Source organism: Tupaia chinensis, unplaced genomic scaffold, assembly GCF_000334495.1.
Source record: "Tupaia chinensis unplaced genomic scaffold, TupChi_1.0 Scaffold143795_1, whole genome shotgun sequence".
NCBI classification, from domain to species: Eukaryota; Metazoa; Chordata; class Mammalia; order Scandentia; family Tupaiidae; genus Tupaia; species Tupaia belangeri.
The window spans coordinates 238,278-261,515 of record NW_006203645.1 but is presented as its reverse complement, the minus strand read 5'-3'; the positions used below and the strand labels follow the sequence as shown (position 1 = coordinate 261,515).

The window sequence follows — 23,238 nt, the reverse complement described above, 5'->3', positions numbered from 1 at the left end:
GGTCAAATGGGAAAAAAAAGGGTGATGTTGAGAAAGGCAAGAAGATTTTGTTCAGAAGTGTGCGCAGAGGCCAGCAAGTGGTGTGGTGGTTAAAGGTGCTGTATTCCCACGTGACAGACTGTGATTCGAGTCCTGGACATGGCGGTCTGCTTTCTCACTTTGTTTTTCTCTCCGTTGAAATTAAAAAATAATAATAGATGAAATTAAATAAATTATTAAAAAAAAAAAGAAGTACTGTGCCCAGTACCACACCATGGAAAAGGGAGGCGAGCACAAGACTAGCCCAAATCTCTATGGTGTGGCTGGGTGGACAATAGGTCAGGCCTCTGGATTCTCTTCACAGAAGCCAACAAGAACAAAGACACCACCTGGGCAGAGGGCACACTGATGGAGTACATGGAAAATCTCAGCAAGTACACCCCTGGAACAAATATGATCTTCACTGGCATTAAAAAGAAGTCAGAAAGAGCAGAGTTGATAAATTATCTCAAAAAAGCTACTAATGAGGGGCCAGCAGGTGGTGTGGTGATTAAGGGTGCTAGACTCCCAACTGGCTGACCATAGTTCAAGTCCTGGTCCTGGCGGCTTGCTTTCTTGCTTTCCCTTTCTCTCTCTCTCTGTCTCTCTCCAGTCAAACTGAAAAATAATATTACCATATGAGTAAATAATTCTTTAAAAAAAAAAAAAAAGCTACTAATGAGTAATTGATGGCCACTGCCTTAGTTATGACCAAACAAAAATGTCTCACCTTTTTGATGTAAACCATATTTTAACTGATCTCCTACACCAAAACTCAGATTATAAACAGCTGACAAGATATTTTTTTTTAATTATTTAACTTTACTTATTATTATTATCGTTATTATTTTCCAGTTTGATCAGAGAGAGAAAGTGAGAAAGCAAGCCACCAGGTCCAAGACTTGAACTGTGGTCAGCCATGTGGGAGTCCAGCGCCTTTAACAACCATACCTCTTGCTGGTCCCGGCTGACAAGATATTTTTGTTGGACAGTTATGATTTAAGTAAAACTGGCTTGTGGTTAAATGAGGATTGTTGGGTTTTTAATTTTTTTTTTTTTAAGATTTTCTCTTCTTATTTTATTCATTGTCATTATTTTCTTTTTCTTTTTTCTTTTTTGACATTGACCAGAGACAGAGAGAGAAAAGGAAAGTGAGAAAGCAAGTCGCTAGATCAAGGACTTGAACCATGGTCAGCCATGTGGGAATCCAGCTGCCCTAACCACCATGCCACCTGCCAGCCTGGGTTTTTAAAATTTTAACAATAATTTCAGTTCAGTAAACGCTATCACTATTTGTCCTTTCTAAAGATATAAAATTAGTAATTCCTCAGTAATGCTCATCTTCCTACAAAAATGGTGAATGCCATCTCAAACCCTACTTACTGTAGACTGTTTTTTTATGTAGGCTTATATGTAACTGATTATACGAATATATAAATGCTGGAGAAACCCCTTCACATCTCAAAACCAAGCAGACTCACCTATGTTTTCATTTGTGTTCCTTAACTTGTTAAAAGTAAAAGCTGAAGATAAGGTAGAGACGTCTACTTTACATATGTGGTTGTAACTATGCCAATCTAATTAGAATCCTCTATATCCAAAACACTGTCTTTTATTGGAAGACATTTTAGTGTGGTTTGTGTATACTATCAAAGAATATACAACAGTTCACATATTTTATAAATGATTTATAAGGTCAGATACTTTAGAAAGTCAACGTGACAAGATTTAGTAGCAAGTTAGATTTTACATGTGAATTTTTTTTTTTTTTTTTTAAGGGCCGATTTAGTAGCAAGTTAGATTTTACATGTGAAATTTTTTTTTTTTTTTTAAGGGCCGATAGGTGGCACGGTGGTTAAGGGTGCTGGACTCACATGGTTGACTGCAGTTCAAGTCCCAGACCTGGCAGCTTGTTTTCTCACTTTCCTCCTCTGTCTCACTCTGTCCCTCTCTGGTCAAATTAAAATAAGTAAGTAAATAAAGTTACAAATAAGTTTTAATTTTTTTTTTTAGTTTTATTATCATTATTCTTCAATTTTGACCAGAGAGAAACAGGGAAAAGGGGAGAATGAGTAAGCAAGCCACTAAGTTCGCAACTTGAACAGTGGTCAGCTATGTGGGAATCCAGCACCTGGATCACACCACCTGCTGGCCCCTACATTTGAACTCTAATATCTAAGTCATACTAAGTTATATTTCTGGACTGTCTTTAGGCAATTGTTCAAAAATGCATAGAAGCTGAAGAACAACTGTATGTGGGTGATTGGTAATGGTGCATTTAACAGTTTATTAGAAGGATTAAAGTAGAGGAGATCCACTATCAGCATAGCTTTGTAAATTATATCATCATAAGACATAAGATAAATTAAAAATCAAATGACAGGTCAAAAAAAACTTTTATTGTAAAGTATGTATATAACTTGTTAGGTTATTTCCTAAAATAAAACAAAGAACATCATTACTGAAACACGTATTTACTTAACACTGTAATAATTCCACAGTACCCAACTGCACTATTAGAAATGAGAACTTTAACAGGGGTAAAGAGGAAAAGGGTCCAGTCAGGTGGAATGGTGGTTAAGGTAGATGGATCCTAAATAGTAAACTGGGCTTGAATCCCAGACCTAGGGATTTAAAAAACACACCAAGAGTGTGTGTATGCCCAAAATCCCAAGAGGAGAACAGAACAGGGATTGTGGCATCACCATGCTCCCTAAAGGATGATTTTTCATGTTCCCTTTCTCTCTTTCTCTCTCCAGTGAATGCAAATGCCCTATAGCAAAACTTTAAAAAAAAGAAAGAAAGAAAGAAGAGAAAGGAAGGGAAGGGAGAAAGAACAGGCTTAAAGCACATCAGTAAACAACAGGCAACTTTGCTAAAAGGTGATATTTACAGTTATCAATCTAATCTATAGTAAAAGTCCTGCTTGTTGGCTTTGTAGCAGACAGACAGACAGACGCACATACCCTACAAACATGCAATACTGGAAAATATGTATTTTTTGTTTTTAGAGAGATTTTTGCTATGTCCAGTACGTTTACTGAAGAAACAGAGAGACAGAAAGCAAGAAATCACCCCGAGGGAGGATGGCCACGCCGCAATCTCTCCTCCTCCATTCTCCTCTTACGATTTTGGGCACGCACACACAGGTGCCCAGTATGAGTTTAGGCCGCTGGGTCTCGAACCGTGGTCAACTACGTGGGAGTCCAGCAACATAACCATTATGCCATCTGCTGGTCCCAGAAAATAAGTATTTAAAAATATAACCCATAAAAGGATAAAACTGCTTAAATGTTTGTCACCTGATGAATGGATACATCCAGGTGGCATACTGGTACAATAGATGACTGCGCAGCAATAAGAATAATGTACTGATACTTGCTACAATGTGGATGAACCTTGAAAATATTATGTATGTAAAAGAAGTCAGATACCACAGGTCCCATATTATATGATGCATCTATAAGAAATGTCCAAAACAAGCAAACTCATACAGACAGGTAATAGATTAGAGGTTGCCAGGGGCCAAGGAAAGGAAGGAATGAAGAGGGACTACTAACATGCACAGGGCGTTTTGGTATAGGGTAATGCAAATGTTTTAGAATAGTGCTGAGGGTGGGGCTGGCAGGTGCCACGCTGGTTGAGGTGCTGGACACTCACAATCTCGACCATGGTTCAAGTCCTGAACCTGGTGGCTTGCTTTCTCATTCATTCTCTCTCTCTCTCTCTCTTCAAATTTAAAAGTAATAATGATGATGATAAATAAAACTAAACAATTCTTTAAAAAGAAATAGTGGTGAGAATTATATACATAAGGAAAATATTTTAAGATCACTGAAATGTACATTACAAAAATGGTGGATTTTAAGATACATGGATTTAAAAAAAAAAGGGGGGGGGACCAGCAGTTAGCATAATGGCTATGTCACTGGACTCCCACATAGTAAACCACAGTTCACATCCTGGACCTGGTGTCTTAAAACTCACACCGGGCGCGTGTGCGTGCGTGCCCAAGATCCCAAGAGGAGAATGGAGGAGAAGGGATTGCGGCGTGACCATCCCCCCGGGGGGTGATTTCTCGCTTTCTGTCTCTATGTCTCTCCCTGTCTGTCTGGCGAGCGCACGCACCCTATACCGAAAAAAAACTCTCCAAAAAAGAAAAAAAAAAAAAAACGATACATGGATTTCAAAATTTTGGCATCAAAATAAATTTTTTAATCCAAATTTTCCATTTATTTTCTAACACTTTTGTGTTTGTGTGTATAAATATATATATATCTCAATATGCTTTTATTAATATTTTCACTTAAAATAGTAAATAGTCAATTCTAGAGAGGAATAAATAATAATATATGGAAGTCATACTAAATATTCAATAAGTACTAAAGATTATCTTGCTATCAAAGTTTCAAAGAAATTTTTAAATGGCATGTATCATAGTTTCAAAGACAATTTAGAATGTAATAAACATCTTAAAAATCTAAACCTTCTGGGAACCAGCAGTTAGCGTAATGGCTATGTCGCTGGACTCCCACGTAGTCGACCGCAGTTTGCATCCTGGACCCGGTGACTTAAAACTCACGCCGGGCGCATGTGCGTGCGTGCCCAAGATCCTGAGAGGAGAATAGAGGAGAAGGGATTGCGGCATGGCCATCCCCCCCAGGGGGTGATTTCTCACTTTCTGTCTCTATGTCTCTCTCTCTCTGTCTGGCGAGCACACGCGCCCTATAGCGAAAACCTCCCCCCCCAAAAAAATCTAAACCTTCTACAATTATTCTAATAAATACTAGTGCTGAAACTAAATTAACTATCTGATGTTTTATTTGAGTAACTTAACCAATGGAGAACCATTTTAGCCTAAAGGAAGGGAAGGAACCAGCAGGTGATGTTGTAGTTAAGGGCACTAGATTCCCACAAGGCTGACTACAGTTTGAGTCCTAGAACTGGTAGCTTGCTTTCTCACTTTCTCTCTCTTTCTCTCGCTCTGTCCCTCTCTGGTCAAATTTTTAAAATAAAGTTAAATAAAAATAATTCTTTTATAAAGGCAAACCTAAAAAGCTCCCCTTAAAACCTTCTTTCTTGTATAAGGATAAACCAATGACTGTTCTATCATTAAACAAACTCTTACCATAGATTCGAAGGGCAGTGGCTTGTAAACTTTTTAGTAATTCTTTATTTGCTCGTGCTGCAGCAGTGTGAATGATATCAATAAGCTGTGTTGAGAGCTCAGGGTTTCTAGAGCCAAGATGAGCAAGCTGCAATGGTAAACCTGCCAGCCAACGGGATAACACTCTACTACGGTATCTTAGAAAGACCAAGAAGAACAAAATAAAGTTCAATTTTCAAAGACAAGGCAAATAAACAAAAAATTCTTAAATATACCACAAAGTGACTATTTATATACTAATACCACCATATTTATTCATGTAAACACTTGAGTACCTATAAGATGCCAGCCTTATTTATTTGGCAGCTCTACTGCCATGGCTTTACTCATCAACTTAAAAAGTTCTTGTAATCTGAAGCACTACCTAAATTATATTTTTATCTTAAAAAAAAAAGACACTACTCAACTCTTTGTGAACTATTTGTCCTAGTGTTACTATATTATATAAACAAATCGATGCATTCAATATAACTTGCCTCCACACAAAATAGCTTTGAACTTGTGTTATTTTAGTTCTTTAGGATACTTGCCAAAGCTCTAATGGTTCGAGTAATAGAAAATATTTTTGTTGTCCCTTGAAAGCTTAGTAAGTGAGGTGTGGACTTTGCTGTCAGGTAAGAATCTAAGTCTCAGCTCTGCTACACATCAGCTGGATGAGACTTGCCAACTTACTTAACCTAAGCTTCTGTTCATATCTGTAAAATGGGAGGAGCAGTACCTATTTCACAGTAGCAGTATGAGCATTGAAACTAACTTACAAAAAAACTTGACTTAATGTAATTCTAAAATATGTTCCAACAACTACCTACATACATTCAGGTATCCCAGATCTGTATCTTCCAACTAAACCTCTGTTTCCGACTGTCCCAAATAGATCCAAACTCAAAAATATAAAATAATTTTTTAGTTCCACTGTGTGTTGTCTACCTCACCTGACAGCAACAAACTAAGCCAGAAACATTCCCACCTTCTACTGTTCTCACTCTTACCTCAAATGCCCCTACATGTCATTAAGTGCTAGTGATTCAACGTCTATAATTTTTACGGAAAGGAAGAAAAGGTTGAGGCCTGCTACAGGTTATCCCAGTTGATCTTTAGCTATAAGTAAACAAGAGAAAATACATGCCTAACGAGGCCTTAACTTCACATATGGATAAAGTTTACTGGCACTATTATGTATGCTCTTCCATAAAATTTTGGAGTAATGCAAGCAGACAGGATAAAAATAAGCAACCTTTCCCCAAAATTGTATCATTCTATAGACTTCTCTAAATATTTAAAATAGGCTACAAAGTAACTTGGCAAAAGGAAAAATAACAAAACTTTACCTGAATCTGTAAGATTTCAATTCTTCTTTCTGATAGATTTTACTGAAAAACTTCAGTAACAAAGTTCGAACTGGAAGAAGCAGGCCCCTCTGCTGATACAATGTATAAACTGCCTTAATGAGAGTCTCTGTGGCCTCTAAAAACAGAAAGAAAATAACTCCCTGTATAAATCAAAAATGTTTCTTCAACAGTCCCAAAGTCTTCTAAATGCATAGAAGTACTTCTCTTTGTCCTTACAGCAAAGCTGATCTTATCTGCAAACTGATGACTACCACACTTACAGCAAGTGGCATGACTAAGACAAAAATCAACCATAAATTACAGTATACATTTTCTTAAGGGACAAATCTAGGGATGACAAAAACCAGGATTATTAGAAAAGTTAATTAGATGGGCTCCAAATAGAAGAGTTTTGTTTTTAAAAGAAAAGAATTAGTCACTCTAAAAACTCTTACTAAAGGTAACTTAAACTTTAACTTGGAAGCAGGATTAAGAGGCAGGATCCATTCTATATGGATAAAACAAACAAAAACACACACTCTCAATTTCTAGTCCAACTAGACTAGAAAGTGATGGAAATATATTGATTTGCATGAGTTTATCTAACCACCAACAAAGAGAAACTCTGTACCAAAACTGTTGCAATGTCCAAGCTAATAGGGCTTTACAAACTATCAAGCTAGGAACCTTTTATGGCTTAAAAGTAATTTACTGGGCTACATGGAATGTTTAGAAACATTATTTCAAAGTTAGACCCTAAACAACATAAGTAAGAGCATCTCTCAGAAAGGACTAAGCAGCACTGCCTACTATAGTACCTACCTCTATTTGGCTGTATCTGCATCAGCCTCCAGGATACACCCAGCAATCTGTTCAGCTGCTTACTATTCAGCCTAGAGCCATCTTCAAGGGTCTTGGTAACAAATTTCCTTATCATTTCTATCCAACCGGAATCTTTCTGCAAAGTTGAGGCATTTGCCAGGGAGACCATGATATCAGAGAGTGTTAAATTCAGTAAGAGATGATCTATGTTATTGGAGAGAATCGTGCAATGCTTGATGCTAAAAACAAACAAACACACATATATCTATAAAGTGTCTATCATGTTTGCTTTGCTTAGAATTCTTCAAAACAATCTATGGATGGACTTTTAAATAAATTCCTTCTAGAACTAATAAACTGCCAAGAAGACAGATATGTAAGCCAAGTTTTAGGCCACAGTTTTTAGTAAATAAACCATTTATTATGAAATCAGGGTGGTTAAGAAAGCACTACTACACAGTCATAGGAAAGTCCTGGGTTCAGAGAATCAGTGTGGTGAAATCCTGTCAAAGATACCTGTCCTTGTCCATGTTCTCTCTCTCTTTCAATAAATACATCATGGATACTCATGTTGCTCTACATACTCATGGAGGTCTCAAGAAACAAATCCAGAACCTCCCCATTGGGGTCAGCATCATAGGGTGTTACATTTTGCTAAACCACCATCCAGGCCCAGATGGCTCTGCTTCTAATTAGCCATCTTACTTATTAAAACAATCACTTATTTCTCCTGGCCACAATTTCTTCAAGTATAAAATAAGGATACTTATCTAGGTAAGCAGAGGTCTGAAAGAGCATAATTTTCCCAAAGAATTATTTTATTTAGCTTTATTTATTTACTTACTTATTTTAATTTTACAAGAGAGGAACAGAGAGAAAGAGAGAAGAAAAGTGAGAAAGCAAGCTGCCAGGTCTGGGACTCGAACCGCAGTCAGTCATATGCGAGTCCAGAGCCCTTAACCTCCACACCACCTGCTGGCCCCTGAAACAGCTCAATTTCTTGAATCACTTTATTTTAGCCAAACAAAACACATTTCTTTCTAAACATGAGAGAAGATTTTGAAACATCCAATAGAGTATTTTAATAAAAATAAAATTTGCAACTTAGAACACACTCATTTCAGACTATGGTACATTCCACAGCAGAACCTGTTTCTTCCAGGTTTAGAATAATGTAAAGATGGCCAAAATCACTAGTAGCTCCAACTAATCAATATTAAATGACAGAGCAGTGAGTAACCAAAAAATACACGAGAAAGGAAATAAAATGCAAGGCTAGATATGACAAATGAGCCTGGAAAGGTGAAGCAGGACCAGATTATAGAGTCAAAGACCAAGAATACCAAAATTAGTAGGTAAAAAAGGAATAACGTGGTTGTGAACTTCTTTCAGATGAATGATTCTGTGGACTTAAAAGGAAAAATGAGAGTTACAGACTATAAACAAAGCAGCAGTTGTATAGCTAGGTGGCAATCTGCACAAGAGATAGAAAGCACAAGAAACAGAGTCAAGGAACCAGCAGTTAGCATAATGGCTATGTCGCTGGACTCCCACGTAGTCGACCGTGGTTCAAGTCCCAGATCCGGTGGCTTAAATTCATGTCGGGGGCGTGTGTGTGTGTGCCCAAGATCCCGAGAGGAGAATGAAGAGAAGAGATTGTGGTGTGGCCATCTCCCCTGGAGGGTGATTTCTCGCTTTCTATCTGTCTCTCTCTGTCTTTCTGGCGAGCGCTTGCGCCCTATAGCAAAAACCTATCCAAAAAAAAAAAAAAGAGAGAGAGAGAGAAAGAAACGGAGTCATGGGACCAGCAGATGGCAAAATGGTTTCATCGCTGGGACTCCCATATCACAGTCTGAGCCTGTGGTTCGAGTCCAGGCCTTAGCAGCTGAAAACCTACACCAGGCTCCTTCCAGAACCAAAACCCTAGACAGAAACCACCTACATCTGAGTCCTGTCCCTTTCAGGGACTAGCGTACCTACAGACCCTCTGCTCCAAGCCTCTCTTTTCAGATCCAAAAATCTATACAGTTAAGGCGATGTCTTCTGTCTCTCTTTAAATTTTTGTTTTCAATTTTTAAGTACTTTTTCTTGCCTCCTTTATATCTTGCTCATTTCAGAACCCATCTACATCTGAACTGTGCCTTGTCCCTTTGGTGCAGTTTTTTTTGTTGTTGTTTGTTTTTAATCCCTCCCTTTTAGGTTATTTTTGACTTTTTTTTCCTTTTCCCCTTTTATTTTCTTTTCCTTTACCTTACTTTCTCACTGTTTCTCAGCCTCCACACACTGAGTATTTAGACAGTCTTAGGTGCACAGTAGCCAAATGTCGGAATACTTTTAGGGTCATAGAGATCTTCAACCCCCACTGAAGCTGCTGCACAAAGGGAGAAACTCCTCTTTGCAAATCTAAACTCAAACCTCTTTACGTGTATACCACATTGCAAAACACAGCAAAGAGGGATTAACACAGATGTACCTCACAGTAAAGGGAAACACACAAGCTTACAGTTGCAGACACCTTCTCCAACTAATTAGCCAGAAGTGAATACACCACCAAATGTCTAAAAATCAAAGGACTCAAGCCACATTTGGCCAGGTGAGAGTCCAGCTCCCTAACAACCTGCTACCTGCTCGCCCCAAATTAATCATTTTTAAAAATAATTTTTAAATGATATTTTATCATTGGTAACAAATGTCAGTTGTCTTCCTGGATTGATAGGTTCACCCAGTTCATTTTTATGAAAATGTCTACCAAATACCCAAGACTAAATAACTATTGTTAGTACAGTCATTTTTTCCAAGTTAAAATCAATTCGATTCCAGGAAAATATGTGCAAACTGAACAATCACACAAGGCTACATAACCATAGTTTTTTCATATGCAGCAAAACATTTTATGTATACTTTCCAAAGGATGGGTTTTCAAGGGTCATGACTTAAAATTAGTAATTTTGGGTCCAGCAAGTGGTATGATGGTTGGTGCTCTGTACTCCCACATAGTTAACTGCAGTTCAAGTCCCAAACCTAGCAGCTTTCTCTCTCTCTCCCTCTGTCTCTGATTGAGTACATGTACCCTATAGCAAAATGGAAAATAATAAAACTAAATAAACGACTTTTAAAAAACTTATTAATTTGGGGGTCAGTAGGTAGCAAGGTTGTTAAGGAGCTGGACTCCCACCTGGCCAAACGTGGTTCAAGTCCTGGACCTGGTGGCTTACTTTCTTACTTTCCTTCACCCTCTCTCTGTGGTGAAAACTGTCATGTCTAATAGTGCAATTTGGTGCCACTGTCTTATTTGATGCTAAGATACCAACAATTTTACACACCATTCCTTTTGTATCATTAGTGCAAAATCAAAACAATGAAAAAGCAAATAATGTCTCGATGTAATTATAGAAATAATCATTACCTGGCAAACCTTAAGGGTCAAAAACACACTGCTCCCGGGAACCAGCAGTTAATTAGCATAATAGCTATGTCGCTGGATTCCCACGTAGTCGACCGCAGTTCGCGTCTCGGACCTGGTGGCTTAAAACTCACACCGGGCGCGTGTGTGTGCGTGCGTGCCCAAGATCCCAAGAGGAGAATGGAGAAGGGATTGTGGCGTGACCATCCCCCGTGGGGGGTGATTTCTCGCTTTCTGTCTCTGTCTCTCTCTGTCTGTCTGGCGAGCGCACGCGCCCTATAGCGAAAATCTCTCCGAAAAACAAAAAAAACACTGCTCCCTTAGATAAATGGTCTAAGAGTAAACTAGCTAACTGTAATAAATGATCTCACAAAAACAATAATCTGCTTAAAGAAAATCAAATTAAGGGGCCAGCAGGTGGCATGGTAGTTAAGGCACTAGACTCCCACATGGCAGACTGAGGTTCAGGTCCCGGGCCTGGCAACTTGCTTTCTCACTTTCTCTCTCCCTCCCTCTCCTTCCCTCTATCTCTAATCAATTTAAAAAAAAAAAAAGTAAAACTAAATAATCTTTTTATTAAAAATCCAATTAAGAGTGTAGGAAAGGAAATTTGGGGAAAAAAATAGGTAAGACGCGTGGGACACAGGTATGGTTTATTATCTGTTGATGAGGACATGTATAGTATTCTGAAATGGGCTGGACTGAGATATATATCATGCTGGGTAAAGTCTCTTTACAATCTAAATGATGTATAGCGATTTAAATGTATAAATCATAAAAAAGTAAATAAAGCATTAAAAATCCAATTAAGTTCTTACTCCAGCCTAATTGGTTCTGTTCTTTTATCATAAGGTTCTCCCAAAGTAATAATCCTTAAGGACTTCACTGTCAAGTATTTAAACTATCAATAATTAGGAAAAATTTCCGTAACAATACATCCAACAAATCTTTTTACTATGGAGTACTTTTTTATTCTATTCCAGATGCTCTTTTCTTTTAGCCTTTACAGATATTTCTCTTCAATGTAATGATAAGAAAGCCAAGGTTTCTGCTAGGTGAAAATGCAAGTCAGTTTCCTTTTTTATTTTAGTCTCCTTAAGTATTTAATCTCTGTAGCATTATGTTTCTCTGGGGCCTATTCTATCACCACAGCCCTTACAAACATCGGCATCAGCTACCTAGAACACCCATTTTGCAGAGTCCTCGGTCCTGTAAGCTGAGCAGTATCTGCTTTTCAGAATTTTAGCTCTCTTCCTCCAAGCTTCGTCCTTTCTATTCTATGTTCTTCCTTTTCTCGAGATAGAAATTTCTTAACATTCTGGTTTTTTTTTTTTTTTACAATGCCTAGTTAACAATTCTTCATATGAAATGCTGTTAAATATCATGGTTGTGCTTTCTGTCTCCTTACTGGACAGTGACACACACAAGTTAGAATGAAATGGCTTAGGAGAACAAGGGCTATAGGTTAACACATCTGAGTCTATTCATTACACTATGCTCATTGTAAGAAATCAAAACAAATTCAGTGAATGAATAAAACCAACTTCTACAAGTGCAATAGCCTTATCACTCCTAAGCATATCTTCTGAGTGCTGCTCAAAGAATCTGAATGATTCTTTTGCTAGGATGTTCCCTTTGATACATTTAAGAATCTTGTGACAGACTAAGATTTCTTGCAAGTTGTCTGCTCATTTGGTTTGCTATCATAGCTTGTACCTGCCTGTCAAATTTTAATATATTACTTGTTCTCACATTTATTTTTTCTCACTCTAAGTAAACATTTTCATATAATTTCCAGGCTTGTATTTTTTTTTTTTTTTGGGAGAGGTTTTTGCTATAGGGCGCGTGCACTCACCAGACACAGAGAGAGAGATAGAAAGTGAGAAATCACCCCCCCAGAGGGAATGGCCACGCCACAATCCCTTCTCCTCCATTCTCTTGGGATCTTGGGCGCGCACGCACACGCGCCCGGCCTGAGTTTAAGCCACCAGGTCGGGGACTCGAACCACGGTTGACTATGTGGGAGTCCAGTGACATAGCCATTACACTAACTGCTGGTCCTGAGGCCTGTATTTTTCAATTCCATCTTCTAATTTATTACTGTTTCTACCTTATTCTTCTCTATCCCTCTTCCTTCAAGATACCAGTATTAGTTTTATTATCAGTTTCTTCATGTATGAGAGCACAACTAGATGACCTTCAACATACCCTCTCACTTAGAAATTCATTACAGGGACCAGCAGATGATGTAATGGTTATGTCGCTGGACTCCCACACAGCTGACTGCAGTTCAAGTCCTGGACCTATAGGCTTAAAACACACATGCCAGGTGTGTGTGTGTGTGTGTGTGTGTGTGTGTCCAAAATCCCAAGAGGAGAATAGAGAAGGGACTGCGGCAAGACCATACCCCCTACCGGGGGCGATTTCTCACTTTCCATCTACCCGGTGAGCACACATGCCCTATAGCGAAAATCTCTTTAAAAAAAAATAAAAAGAAAAGAAAGAAATGTTGTTATAAGATAGGTGGGAAAATTGTGTCTCAAAATCAGGATTTCTAACTCCCAAGCTACATCATCTGCACTGTGCCATGGCTTTAATTAAAATGAATGAATGAATAAATAAATAAATAAATAAATAAATAAATCTTTTTTAAAAAAAGATAATAAGAAAGAAAGAAATTCATTACATAGGGCCTCTTCCAAATAAACCACCACTTCAGCAACACTTAAATTAAATTCATATTAACCACCATGCTGGAATGGTGGTTAAGGGTGCTAGATTCCCACATGGCGGACTGCAGTTCAAGTCCTTGACCTGGCAGCTTGCTTTCTCAGTTTCCCTTTCTCTCTCTGTCTCTCTCTGGTCACATTCAAAAAAAACAACAACAAATAAAATTAAATAAATAAATCTTTTTAAAAATTCATATGTATACAGACCAGCAGATGACGTAATGGTAACGTTGCTGGACTTCTGCGGTTCAAGTCCTGGACCCGGTGGCTTAAAACTCACACCAGGCAAATATGTGTGCATGCCCAAAATACCAGGAAGAGACTGGAGAAGGGATCACCCCCAGGGGTGATTTCTTGTTTATGTCTCTCTTTTCTTCTCCATGACCACACATGCCCTATAGCAAAATATTCCCCCCCAAAAATAAAATCAGATGTATATAATTTAATATACTCATCTAACATAAAACACCCAATTTACAAATGTAACAAAAATTTTAAAACTATTGTTTCCAAGGTACCTGTTCAAGATGAGCCATACTACTACTACTTCTTTTATTTGCATAAAATCTATATATAAACACCTCACAGTATAGAAAGTTGCAGATCAAGGGCTAATTGTTTTCTGATAATTTCTAGGTTAAATAGCTTTTTAAGAGTACACAGGGGAAAATAATCACAATACCTTTTATTCGCCTCTTTCCTTCTGTGCTTGGTTATTTCTTTTAAGGCATATGGAAAACGACTCATAAAATGGTGTTTGAAGTCAATAAGGTAATTCTTTCGAAGCCATGATTCCTATTAAAATAAACAAAGAATCTTCAAGATGAAAATAATGTAAAAAAAAAAACAATAAAACTAAGCAAAAATTTGACAACTTGTCAATATTCAACTATAAAAGTCCTGTTATAATACATCTTCTAGTGACAATATGTAAATTAATTATAAAACAAGAATGAACTGTTAGGGCATCCAATTTTCATCCACAGATCCTTGAATGCCTAAGAATTATTTTCAGTTTTATTTTATCTGCTATTTAAGAGAGAAAAAGGAGAGTAAATGAGATTTAAGAAATCGCAAATTTTAATCATTACTGCAATGTTTGTAAAATACATGAGAAAAGTCTTACTTGGTGTTCTATTTGTACCATTAAGTCTATTCCCCAACCATTCCATTATTTCTCACCAGAAGTATTTAACTATTTCTTTTTCTCTTTTTTTTTTTTTTTTTTTTTTTACTTTTTTTTAAATTTACCAGACTGTGCATGTCATCACCAGACAAAGAGAGCTGAGAATGAAAGCAGCCCCCAACCCAATGAGGGCTAGTAACACAATTCTTTCTCCTCCATTTCTCCATCCTATTGGGATTTTGAGCACACACATGCCTGATGTGTCTCTCGAGCTCCCAGAGCCAAGACTAGAGAACCACAGGGTCAGCCATGTGGGATCTGGCTCCCTTAACCAGTTAAATAGGTCATGAATACAGCCTGGTATATAACAGTTACACAAGACAATACAGTTCCCTAAAATGCTTCAGCAGTATCGTAAATTTGTCATTCCCTCTGACTTGAAATATCTGTCTAGATTAGTTATCCCTCCTACCTTGTTCCTCCCTTTAGCCCTCCTACATAGGATAACCCACCACCACATTCTGCCAGAGCCTGAGGGGTGGGGTTTCCAAGGTCTAGGAACTGAAGGGCTAAAATAACTGGTAACCCTACAGCTCAACTGTTGTTTCTCCTCAATATTTCTGAGGTTATTCTCGTCTTCTTGACCTATAATGTTTGGATTTACCCAGAGAGCAGCAGTCTTTGGAACACTTCTGCCTAAGTTCCGGATTCCACATAAAAGTATATCTAACATCTCTTTAAGAGTTCTAAAAGGATTGGACCAACAGATGGCATAAAGGTTATATCGCTGACCTTGGTTCAAGACCCAGACCCAGCAGCTTGAAGTTCACATCGGGCACATGCACGTGCATGCCCAAGATCCCAAGAGAGTGGAGAAGGGACTGTGGAGTGGCAACCCCTCCAGGGGATGATTTCTCGCTTTCTGTCTCTCTGGAGAGCACACGTGCCCTCCTATAGCAAAAATCTCTCCAATAAAAAAAAAAAATGTTCTGCAAGGCAGCTTGAGGGTGCCAAACACCCACATGGCCAACCATAGTTTGAGTCCTGGACCTGGCAGCTTGCTTTCTTACCTTCTCTCTCTCTCTCTCTCTCTGTCCTCTGGTCAATTTCAAAAAAATAAAACAAAATAATGACAATGAATAAAATAATTCTTTAAAAATAAATAAATAAATATAGTCCAGCACTGAATTTTATATTTTAATTAAGGCCCCACATTTATAGATGCCCTGTAAATCTTTGAATAAATGCTTCAAAACCATGAATGCATCAGTGTTTGACTACAAATTCTAATCCTCATGGGACAAAAATAACAGCAATGAGACAGCACTATGTGAATTACACCTAATTAAAACAAATGGAGGAGCCAGCAGGTGGCCTGGTGGATAAGCCGCTAGACACTCCCACATGGCCAACCAAGGTTCGAATATGATGGTTTGCTTTTGCACTTTCCCCCTCTTTCTCTGTGTCTCTCTGGTCAAATTAAAATAAATGACTGAATAAGTAAAATTAAATAATTTTTTTTTAATGGAAGCAAGCATACTGAGTTATGCCTTTTATTTCAACATTAGGATTTTCACAAATAGTGGGCTGGCAGGTGGTGCTGGTGTGGTTAGGAGCGCTGGACTCCCACATGGCCGACCGTGGCTCGAGTCCAGAGCCTGGCGGTTTGCTTTCTCACTTTCTCTCTCTCTCTCACTCTGACCCTCTCTGGTCAAATTAAAATAAATAAATAATAACAACCTCACAAAACTATTGTAACTTACAGTTTTGTTCAAAAGAAATAAGTTTACAGTTAAACCCTGAGTATTTTTAGGAACTACATAACCAATTAACAGTAATAAGCCGATTTCTAACTTTCCCATTTATGACAAAGGTATTAGTAAGAAAATAAAGAATCCATTAGTTCTCACCAATTTATGAGTTTCATCATGCTGTTTAGAGAGTTTCCACAGGAGAGAAATAATATTAAGAACTTGCTGCATAACCTGTAGAGGTTCTCGTTCTATGCATTTTCCAACAGAAGCAGCTAGTTGTGGAGGCACAGCTTCAATCCAGCATTCAATTAGCAACGGAATTATTATCTCAATAAATCCTTTTAGGTTTTCAGTAGATGATAGGCCATCATCCACATTGCCTAGTCCTCCAACCAGGTACCTAATAAAGAACAGTAAGAATTTAAAAAGAGAAAATTAATGATTAAAAAATTTGTATTATCCCTCATTTAACTTAAATCTTAAAGTGCCAGTAAAGTGAAGCACCAAATACTGACAATTACATTGATCAACGCTAGTAAGAAATATAAAATTCTAAGATGACAAAGCCAACAGAAATTATCAAGTTTTACTTTTCATTAGGCTTTACCAGAAATGAATAAGTTAATATAATATTCTTTCAAACGGCTCCTCCCATCAGTAAATCAAATTAAATCATGAATAACTACATGAAAACTATGAAAGACAACTGCATGTCTTCCCACCATTAGTCATCAATGGTCAGTAGTTATAATTCAATATAGGAAAACTGAGCGTGGACATAACTGAAATCCTTCTTACCGTAGCCTGAACTGTGAACTGACATTTGGCTGTGAACCCCCATTTTCATAAACCTGGATGTGTTGCTGGTCGTTGGCATGTTCCTTCCAGTTGATAAAAATGGAGTTGCTAGTGGCATGGGGATTTTCTTTTTGTTCCTGAAGTCCTTCACTTTCTCTCAACCTACTGGATCCATCTGCCAAGGCCTGAAGGAATTTACTGAGTCTCACTAAGACTTTCAGCCTCCATTGCTGAGAAGTGAGTCTCCGATTAGGATTTACAGAAAGTATCCAAGACTGGGATCTGTCTCTATTTAGCAGTCCTTTGGACAGCTGCTGATGAGAAATAAGTTCTACAAAATTCTTAAGCAATATACTGCTACGGCCAGTAATCAGAGCTGGGTACTGTTCCAGCAAAATGTCCAAAACTTTTAAAGAGTCCTCCTGAATTCCTTCAGTAATGTGAGTCATGGCACTAGAGAGATGGGCACTTACCAAAGGAAAAAATGGAGAAATTTGTTCAGCTCGTATTTTGGGGGCCAGGAATTGAAGAAGTTGAACTGCTGCTAATCGTACATTAGCATCTTTATCTGTAAACACAGCAGTCACTTCACTTAATATGTTTGAAAGGTGTGCATCAATTATAAATGGGTATTGAGACAAAAGATCTTTAAGTCCAAGAAGAGCACTTTGTTTAACCCCAGCATTGTAGTGATGCATCTGTGACAGCAAGTCCTATAAATAAAGATAGATTTTAGGTGTATACTTACATACATATACACACACACACACTATATCATTTTCAAATCAACATAACTAAAACTAATAAATTCATACCCCTTGGGGAAATTGTTTCAGTAAATTTCCTTTTAAAATGTTACTTAGCTTTTAAGATCAGAAATATAGTTTTAGCTTTAAAATACTTTAGTTTAACACAAAGATTACATAATTTTCCACTAGAATTTTCTCACTTTTCTATTAACCAGCATGCAGACATAAGCATCCTATCATTTAAAGTGACAGCAGTCATCACCACCTGTTTACTGAAGACCTATTATGGAATAAACATCATAGCAGATGCATTAACAGGTTATCTCTGCCTACTTTAAATAGTCTTTCACAGAGTTTTTGGAGAATACACTAGCTGACAATTTTGTCTGTGTAATAATTTACAAAACCTTGAAAAGAACATAACTTCATACACCTTTTTAGTATTATTCAACCTTCGGAACTTAGTAAGAAAAACTGAAAATGTACATCTTTCTAAAGATTTGTACACAGATGTTTACAACAGCATAATTCATAAGAGCCAAAAAGTGGAAATAAACCAAATGTCCATCAACTGATGAGGGATCAACAAAATGTGACATGCAGTGGGATACTATATAACAATACAAAGGAAAACAGTACTGCTCTGATACATGCTACCATATGAATGAACCTCAAAAACATTATGCTTTGGCACAGCCTCAGTGGCACAGCAGAATACTGATCTGCAGTGCTGGAAGCCACATAACCACCAACTTCAGGTTGAACTGATATAGACCTGGCACTAGTGCTCATGTCCCCAAGACCCTGACTAGCTGGAGACTAGGGGAAGGGGATAGCTGTTGAGCGTGTCTTGTTTCTGTAAGTTAGCTGTGGCTCTGTCTCTCCTACACGCATGCTCTCATGAAAAAAAAAAAGAAAAAAGAAAAAAATTATGCTAAGTGACAGACCTTGTATTATATGATTCCATTTATATGCAATGTCCAGAAAAGCAAATCTATAGAGACAGAAAGTTGATTAGTGGTTGCCTAGGGCTGGGAAAAAGGAATGGGGAATAAACTCCAACTGGTATAGGAGTTTTTCTAGAGTGATAAAAATGTTCAAAAGTTAGATTATGATGAAGTAGCCTAACTGTAAATATACTAAAAGCACTGAACTGGAAATCTGAATAAGTGATTCTGATTATGTATACATTATGTCTCTATAAGGCTGTTAAAAATTTTTAAGCAAAAGTACTGCTCAAATTTCAAATGACTTCAACTATTTACTATAATAAACCTGTAAGTTATGTGCTATATGGGTTCAAAAATAAGTAAAGCTAGATTTTATCTTAATCAGCTATTTATAATAGCTAGAAAATTATTCATCAAAAACTTGACACAACAGATACACTGAGAAGCTAAACATAAAATTATTTCCAGATGATATTAAGTCATCAAACAAGCATACTAAAAAGAAATCACTGTGGGTCTAGTTTAGCAAACCTTTCTGAAAAGAGTGGGAAAGAGGCAATGGCAAGATCAGATATAGGTAAACATACGAACTCCAAACACCATGTTATTAACCTTAAGACTCTAGACAGACAATTCACACTAAGAGTTAATACAACACTTCACAAAAACTTAACACTCCACGTAATTTCAAAGAAACTCATATTTTTGTTAAAACAATATTTATGATATACCTTTATGTTAAGTTTTCTATTATTTGTTGGAAGTGCTCCATCTTCTTTGAGTTGCTCAGGTAGATGAATAGTCTTTGTTTTAAAGTTTGTAGCAGTAGCATTTTCTAACTTGGGCTTCTTTTTACCAACTTTCAGTTTTACTTTTTGAAAATCATCTTGGCGTTTTCTCTTTTTGGTCATTTTCGAGTGCTACAACAAAAAGAATTTTAAAATAATGGCTAAAGACAAAGGTAAATGATAAAAGAATACTGAAGAGAGATAGCTTTTGCAATAGGGCACATCCACCAGAGACAGAAAGAGATGGCGAGAAATCACCCCCCCCCCAGGGGGAATGGCCATGCCACAATCCCTTCTTCTCTAGTCTCCTCTTGGAATCTTGGGCACACATGCCTGACCTGAGTTTTGAGCCACCAGGTCCAGGATGCAAACCAAGGTAGACTACATAGGAGTCCAGTGATGTAACCATTATGCCATCTGCTGGTCCCAATGATAAAAGAATCTTAAAAAGTATTTCCAACATTTACATCGCTCTAATGTTTATTTTAAACTTAAATCAACCGTGAATATGCCAAAGGATCAAATTACTAAATGAAAACTATTGCTACCAAGTACAAAAAAGTCCCTTTAAGTCAACAGATATCATCAAGGGAAGTCATTAGCAGTAAGGCAAGTCTTATCACTGGTTTTCCAAGGTTTTTGAGCCATGGAAGCCTTTTGTTAAGCAATGTGCTACATGGAAACTTGAGATTTATCTTTTCCTTCTTTGTATGGAGGAGAGTAACACATACTTGCTGGAGATACAATTTGCATCTGCTGGGAAGCTCCTGGCCTAGTGGCCTGAGGAAAGTCTAGCAAAACAAAGTTTGAAAACCACTATTAATTGATGCAGCCTACAGTGTTTAGAAAAAGGTTCTTCAACCTAAGTGCTTAACAGTGGGTAAGATTTAGGCAAGTGGCCAGGAGGGCGATGGGCATGTCATGTGAGCAAGGAAACACAAGGTAAACATTAGGAGTAGGGGATAAGTCAGGTATAGACAATTTGAACACTAGTGAAAGTTCAGACTAGACATGATCCAAGTACAGCAGTGGAGGGAGATAAAAAGCAGCTTAAAAGGAAATATAATGTGAACCAGCCAGGTGGCACAGAGATTAAGGGAGCTAGATCTCACAGGACCAACTCTATGGTTCGTATCCTGGAGCCAGTGGCTTGGAGGAAAAACAAAAAGGAAATACACTGTAACAGGAGGCTAATAATCAAAGACCAGCTAGACCACTTTTACAAGTAACTCAGGCATAACTACACCATCCATCTTGTACCTCCTCTCTCTACTTCACATTCTTTCAACTAACATCTAAATCTTCCTAATTAAAAACAAAACCTTTGATCTGTACTACCTACACATTTCCCTGGCCACTACTTTCAAGTCTTTTATTTCAACAGACTACTCAATAGGTCCCTGAAAGATTGGGTCACTGGAAAAATCATGACACATTTTTGCATTTAAAAAGAGGAAAAGGGGCCATCAAGTGGTGTGGTGGTGCTGGACTCCCACATGGCTGACCATGGTTCGAGTCCTGGACCTGGCAGATTGCTTTCTCACTTTCTCTCTCTGTCCTCTCTAGTCAAATTAAATAAATAGGTAAATAAAGTTAAATAAAATAATTCTTTGAAACAAAAAAAGAGAAAAAGAACAAAACAGAAAAATACATCATGATAGTTCCTTATCTCCAGTGTCTACTCCAGTCCACTGGCCAGTCACGAGAGTTCTGTCTAAACAATGTCACCAAGCTCTGAATTGTTCCTTCTCCTCCTGCACAGTAAAAACTCCTCAGCATGACATGTTATTAGGTCTTTCCTAAGGTGGCCCCATTCATCCTCTCTAGCTTTATATTCCCACAAACTAAACTCTTCCCTCCTTAAACTATACAGCTCAATGCCTTCTGAAGTCTTCCACATGCTGCAAAATTAATGAAATACACCTACTTGAGTAGGTAAGTACCTCTGGAATAAGTAAAACTTTTCCTGGTCTATCAGAATTATCCTATGACTAACTATAAAATGTCACAACTGTTGCTACGCATGGGAATACCCCCCCCAAAAAAACTGAATAAAAGGTTGCGTTATTGCCAAGTTTAATAAAATGGTGTAGGACTGAGCAGCTTAAGTACCAGCCTCAAGCTCAAGGAATACAGACACCAATGGGCTATAACACAATATCCAGATTCACTTGATTGCTAGGTTTTATTACGTTAGATCTCCATGAACTAACATTTAGTTATACATGCTATCAGCTGAGTCTGGTAGAATCAGACTGATTAGGTTCTCATCCAGGGTGTATCTTTTTATCTGTATTGAACCACTGTGCCTCAATTTCTATCTACAAAATAAGAACAGTATCTACCATGTGCAGATGATATGAGGTTAAATAAGGAGTAACTTAGTTCAGACTTGCAAAACACTTAGAACTATGCCTGGCACACTGTTAAATAAGTATGCTATAAGCACACACATACAAGTGCTTTTAAAGTCTCATATCCAGTAGCTACTGAGAACAATACAGGATGCATTACATACATTAGCATTCAATCCTCACAAAACTATGTGAGGTGGTACTAAACCCACTTTAACCTTGTGTCTCAGATTTCTAAGTCAGTCTTCTATTAAGCAACTGAAGAGGAATTCATTCACAGGACTGAGTTCTGCAAAACCAGTTTTGTTATACATACTGGAATTAATGTGGAGACTGGAAGACTGTGTGGCAAGATATTTGTCTATGTTATTCACATTCCAATAACAAGTTTTCATCTCACCCACAACAGTTATCCCAGTCTTAATAAAAAAAATAAAAAAAAAAAAGGGCAAGAAAATAACGCTAAAAAAGAAGTCCCCAATACTCACAGGGGACTTACAAAACAAAAATGTTTTTTTTAATTAAGCAAGCACTTTGTAGCTAGCTACCTGACTGGTCTCCCAAATTCAGTCTACTGTTGAGATAAGGGCATGCTATCCATCACTCAGGTTCTCCTGATAGGAAAATAAAGAAGGCTGATTGTCCTTCTTTGACTTTTGAAACTGCAAAGATTACTTTAAAGGTACACGGAGAATATTTTTATACTAAGATCTCTGAAAGTTCTAGTACCAATTTTTTTATTTTCACTTCAAGACTTTCATAGCACAGCAAATCAAGTAGTCCTACTAAGCCACTTTGATGGCAGCTAGTTACAGCCTCAGGGGCGGACCTCTCACATCACGGGTCCTCTTAGGCAGGTGAGCCCCAAATTTTTAGAACTGATTTTTCACAAATTCCTACTGCAGATTTTTTTCTACTTCCAACAAATGGCAGATCCTAGAGTATTAGGATTTTAATGGTACCCAATTCCAGCTACTTTGCTGGCCACCTCATTACTCTCGCTCATTTTCAACTTGTTCCCCTCACCAAAAGAAAAATGTAAAAAACCGAGGCGGCACACCGCACTCGGCCTCCGATCATTTCCTCTCCCACCCCTTACCCTCGGGCTCCTCCAAACTCCACCGAGGGGCCAATCAGAGGCGCTGCTAGAACATGCCCCAGGCGGGAGCGGCTGGAGGGACGGAGTGTCCGGCTCCGAGCGGTGCAGACGGCAGACCTGTGCACGCCTGAGCAGCCAGGGGACGGCCGCTCT

At 37.9% G+C, this 23,238-nt stretch overlaps 1 protein-coding gene across 4 annotated transcripts in view; it reads right to left on the bottom strand.

Moving 5' to 3' along the window:
* The window catches only part of TEX10 (testis expressed 10), a 48,440-nt gene that overhangs the window by 24,506 nt on the left and 696 nt on the right, over nt 1-23,238 (bottom strand). For 3 of the 4 annotated variants that reach the window (XR_003547284.1, XM_006165046.3, XM_014582765.2), the window contains exons 2-8: nt 19,576-19,764; nt 17,146-17,858; nt 16,504-16,747; nt 14,150-14,262; nt 7,336-7,574; nt 6,514-6,649; nt 5,147-5,322 (exon numbers count right to left, since the gene is read on the bottom strand). Coding sequence is in view for 3 of the 4 variants with exons in the window: in XM_006165046.3 (XP_006165108.1) it covers nt 5,147-5,322; nt 6,514-6,649; nt 7,336-7,574; nt 14,150-14,262; nt 16,504-16,747; nt 17,146-17,858; nt 19,576-19,755 (1,801 nt within the window). In the remaining variant the exon portion in view is untranslated. Of the gene's footprint in view, nt 1-5,146; nt 5,323-6,513; nt 6,650-7,335; nt 7,575-14,149; nt 14,263-16,503; nt 16,748-17,145; nt 17,859-19,575; nt 19,765-23,238 lie in introns of those variants that run through there. The other variant, XM_027766931.1, reaches the window with a different exon arrangement.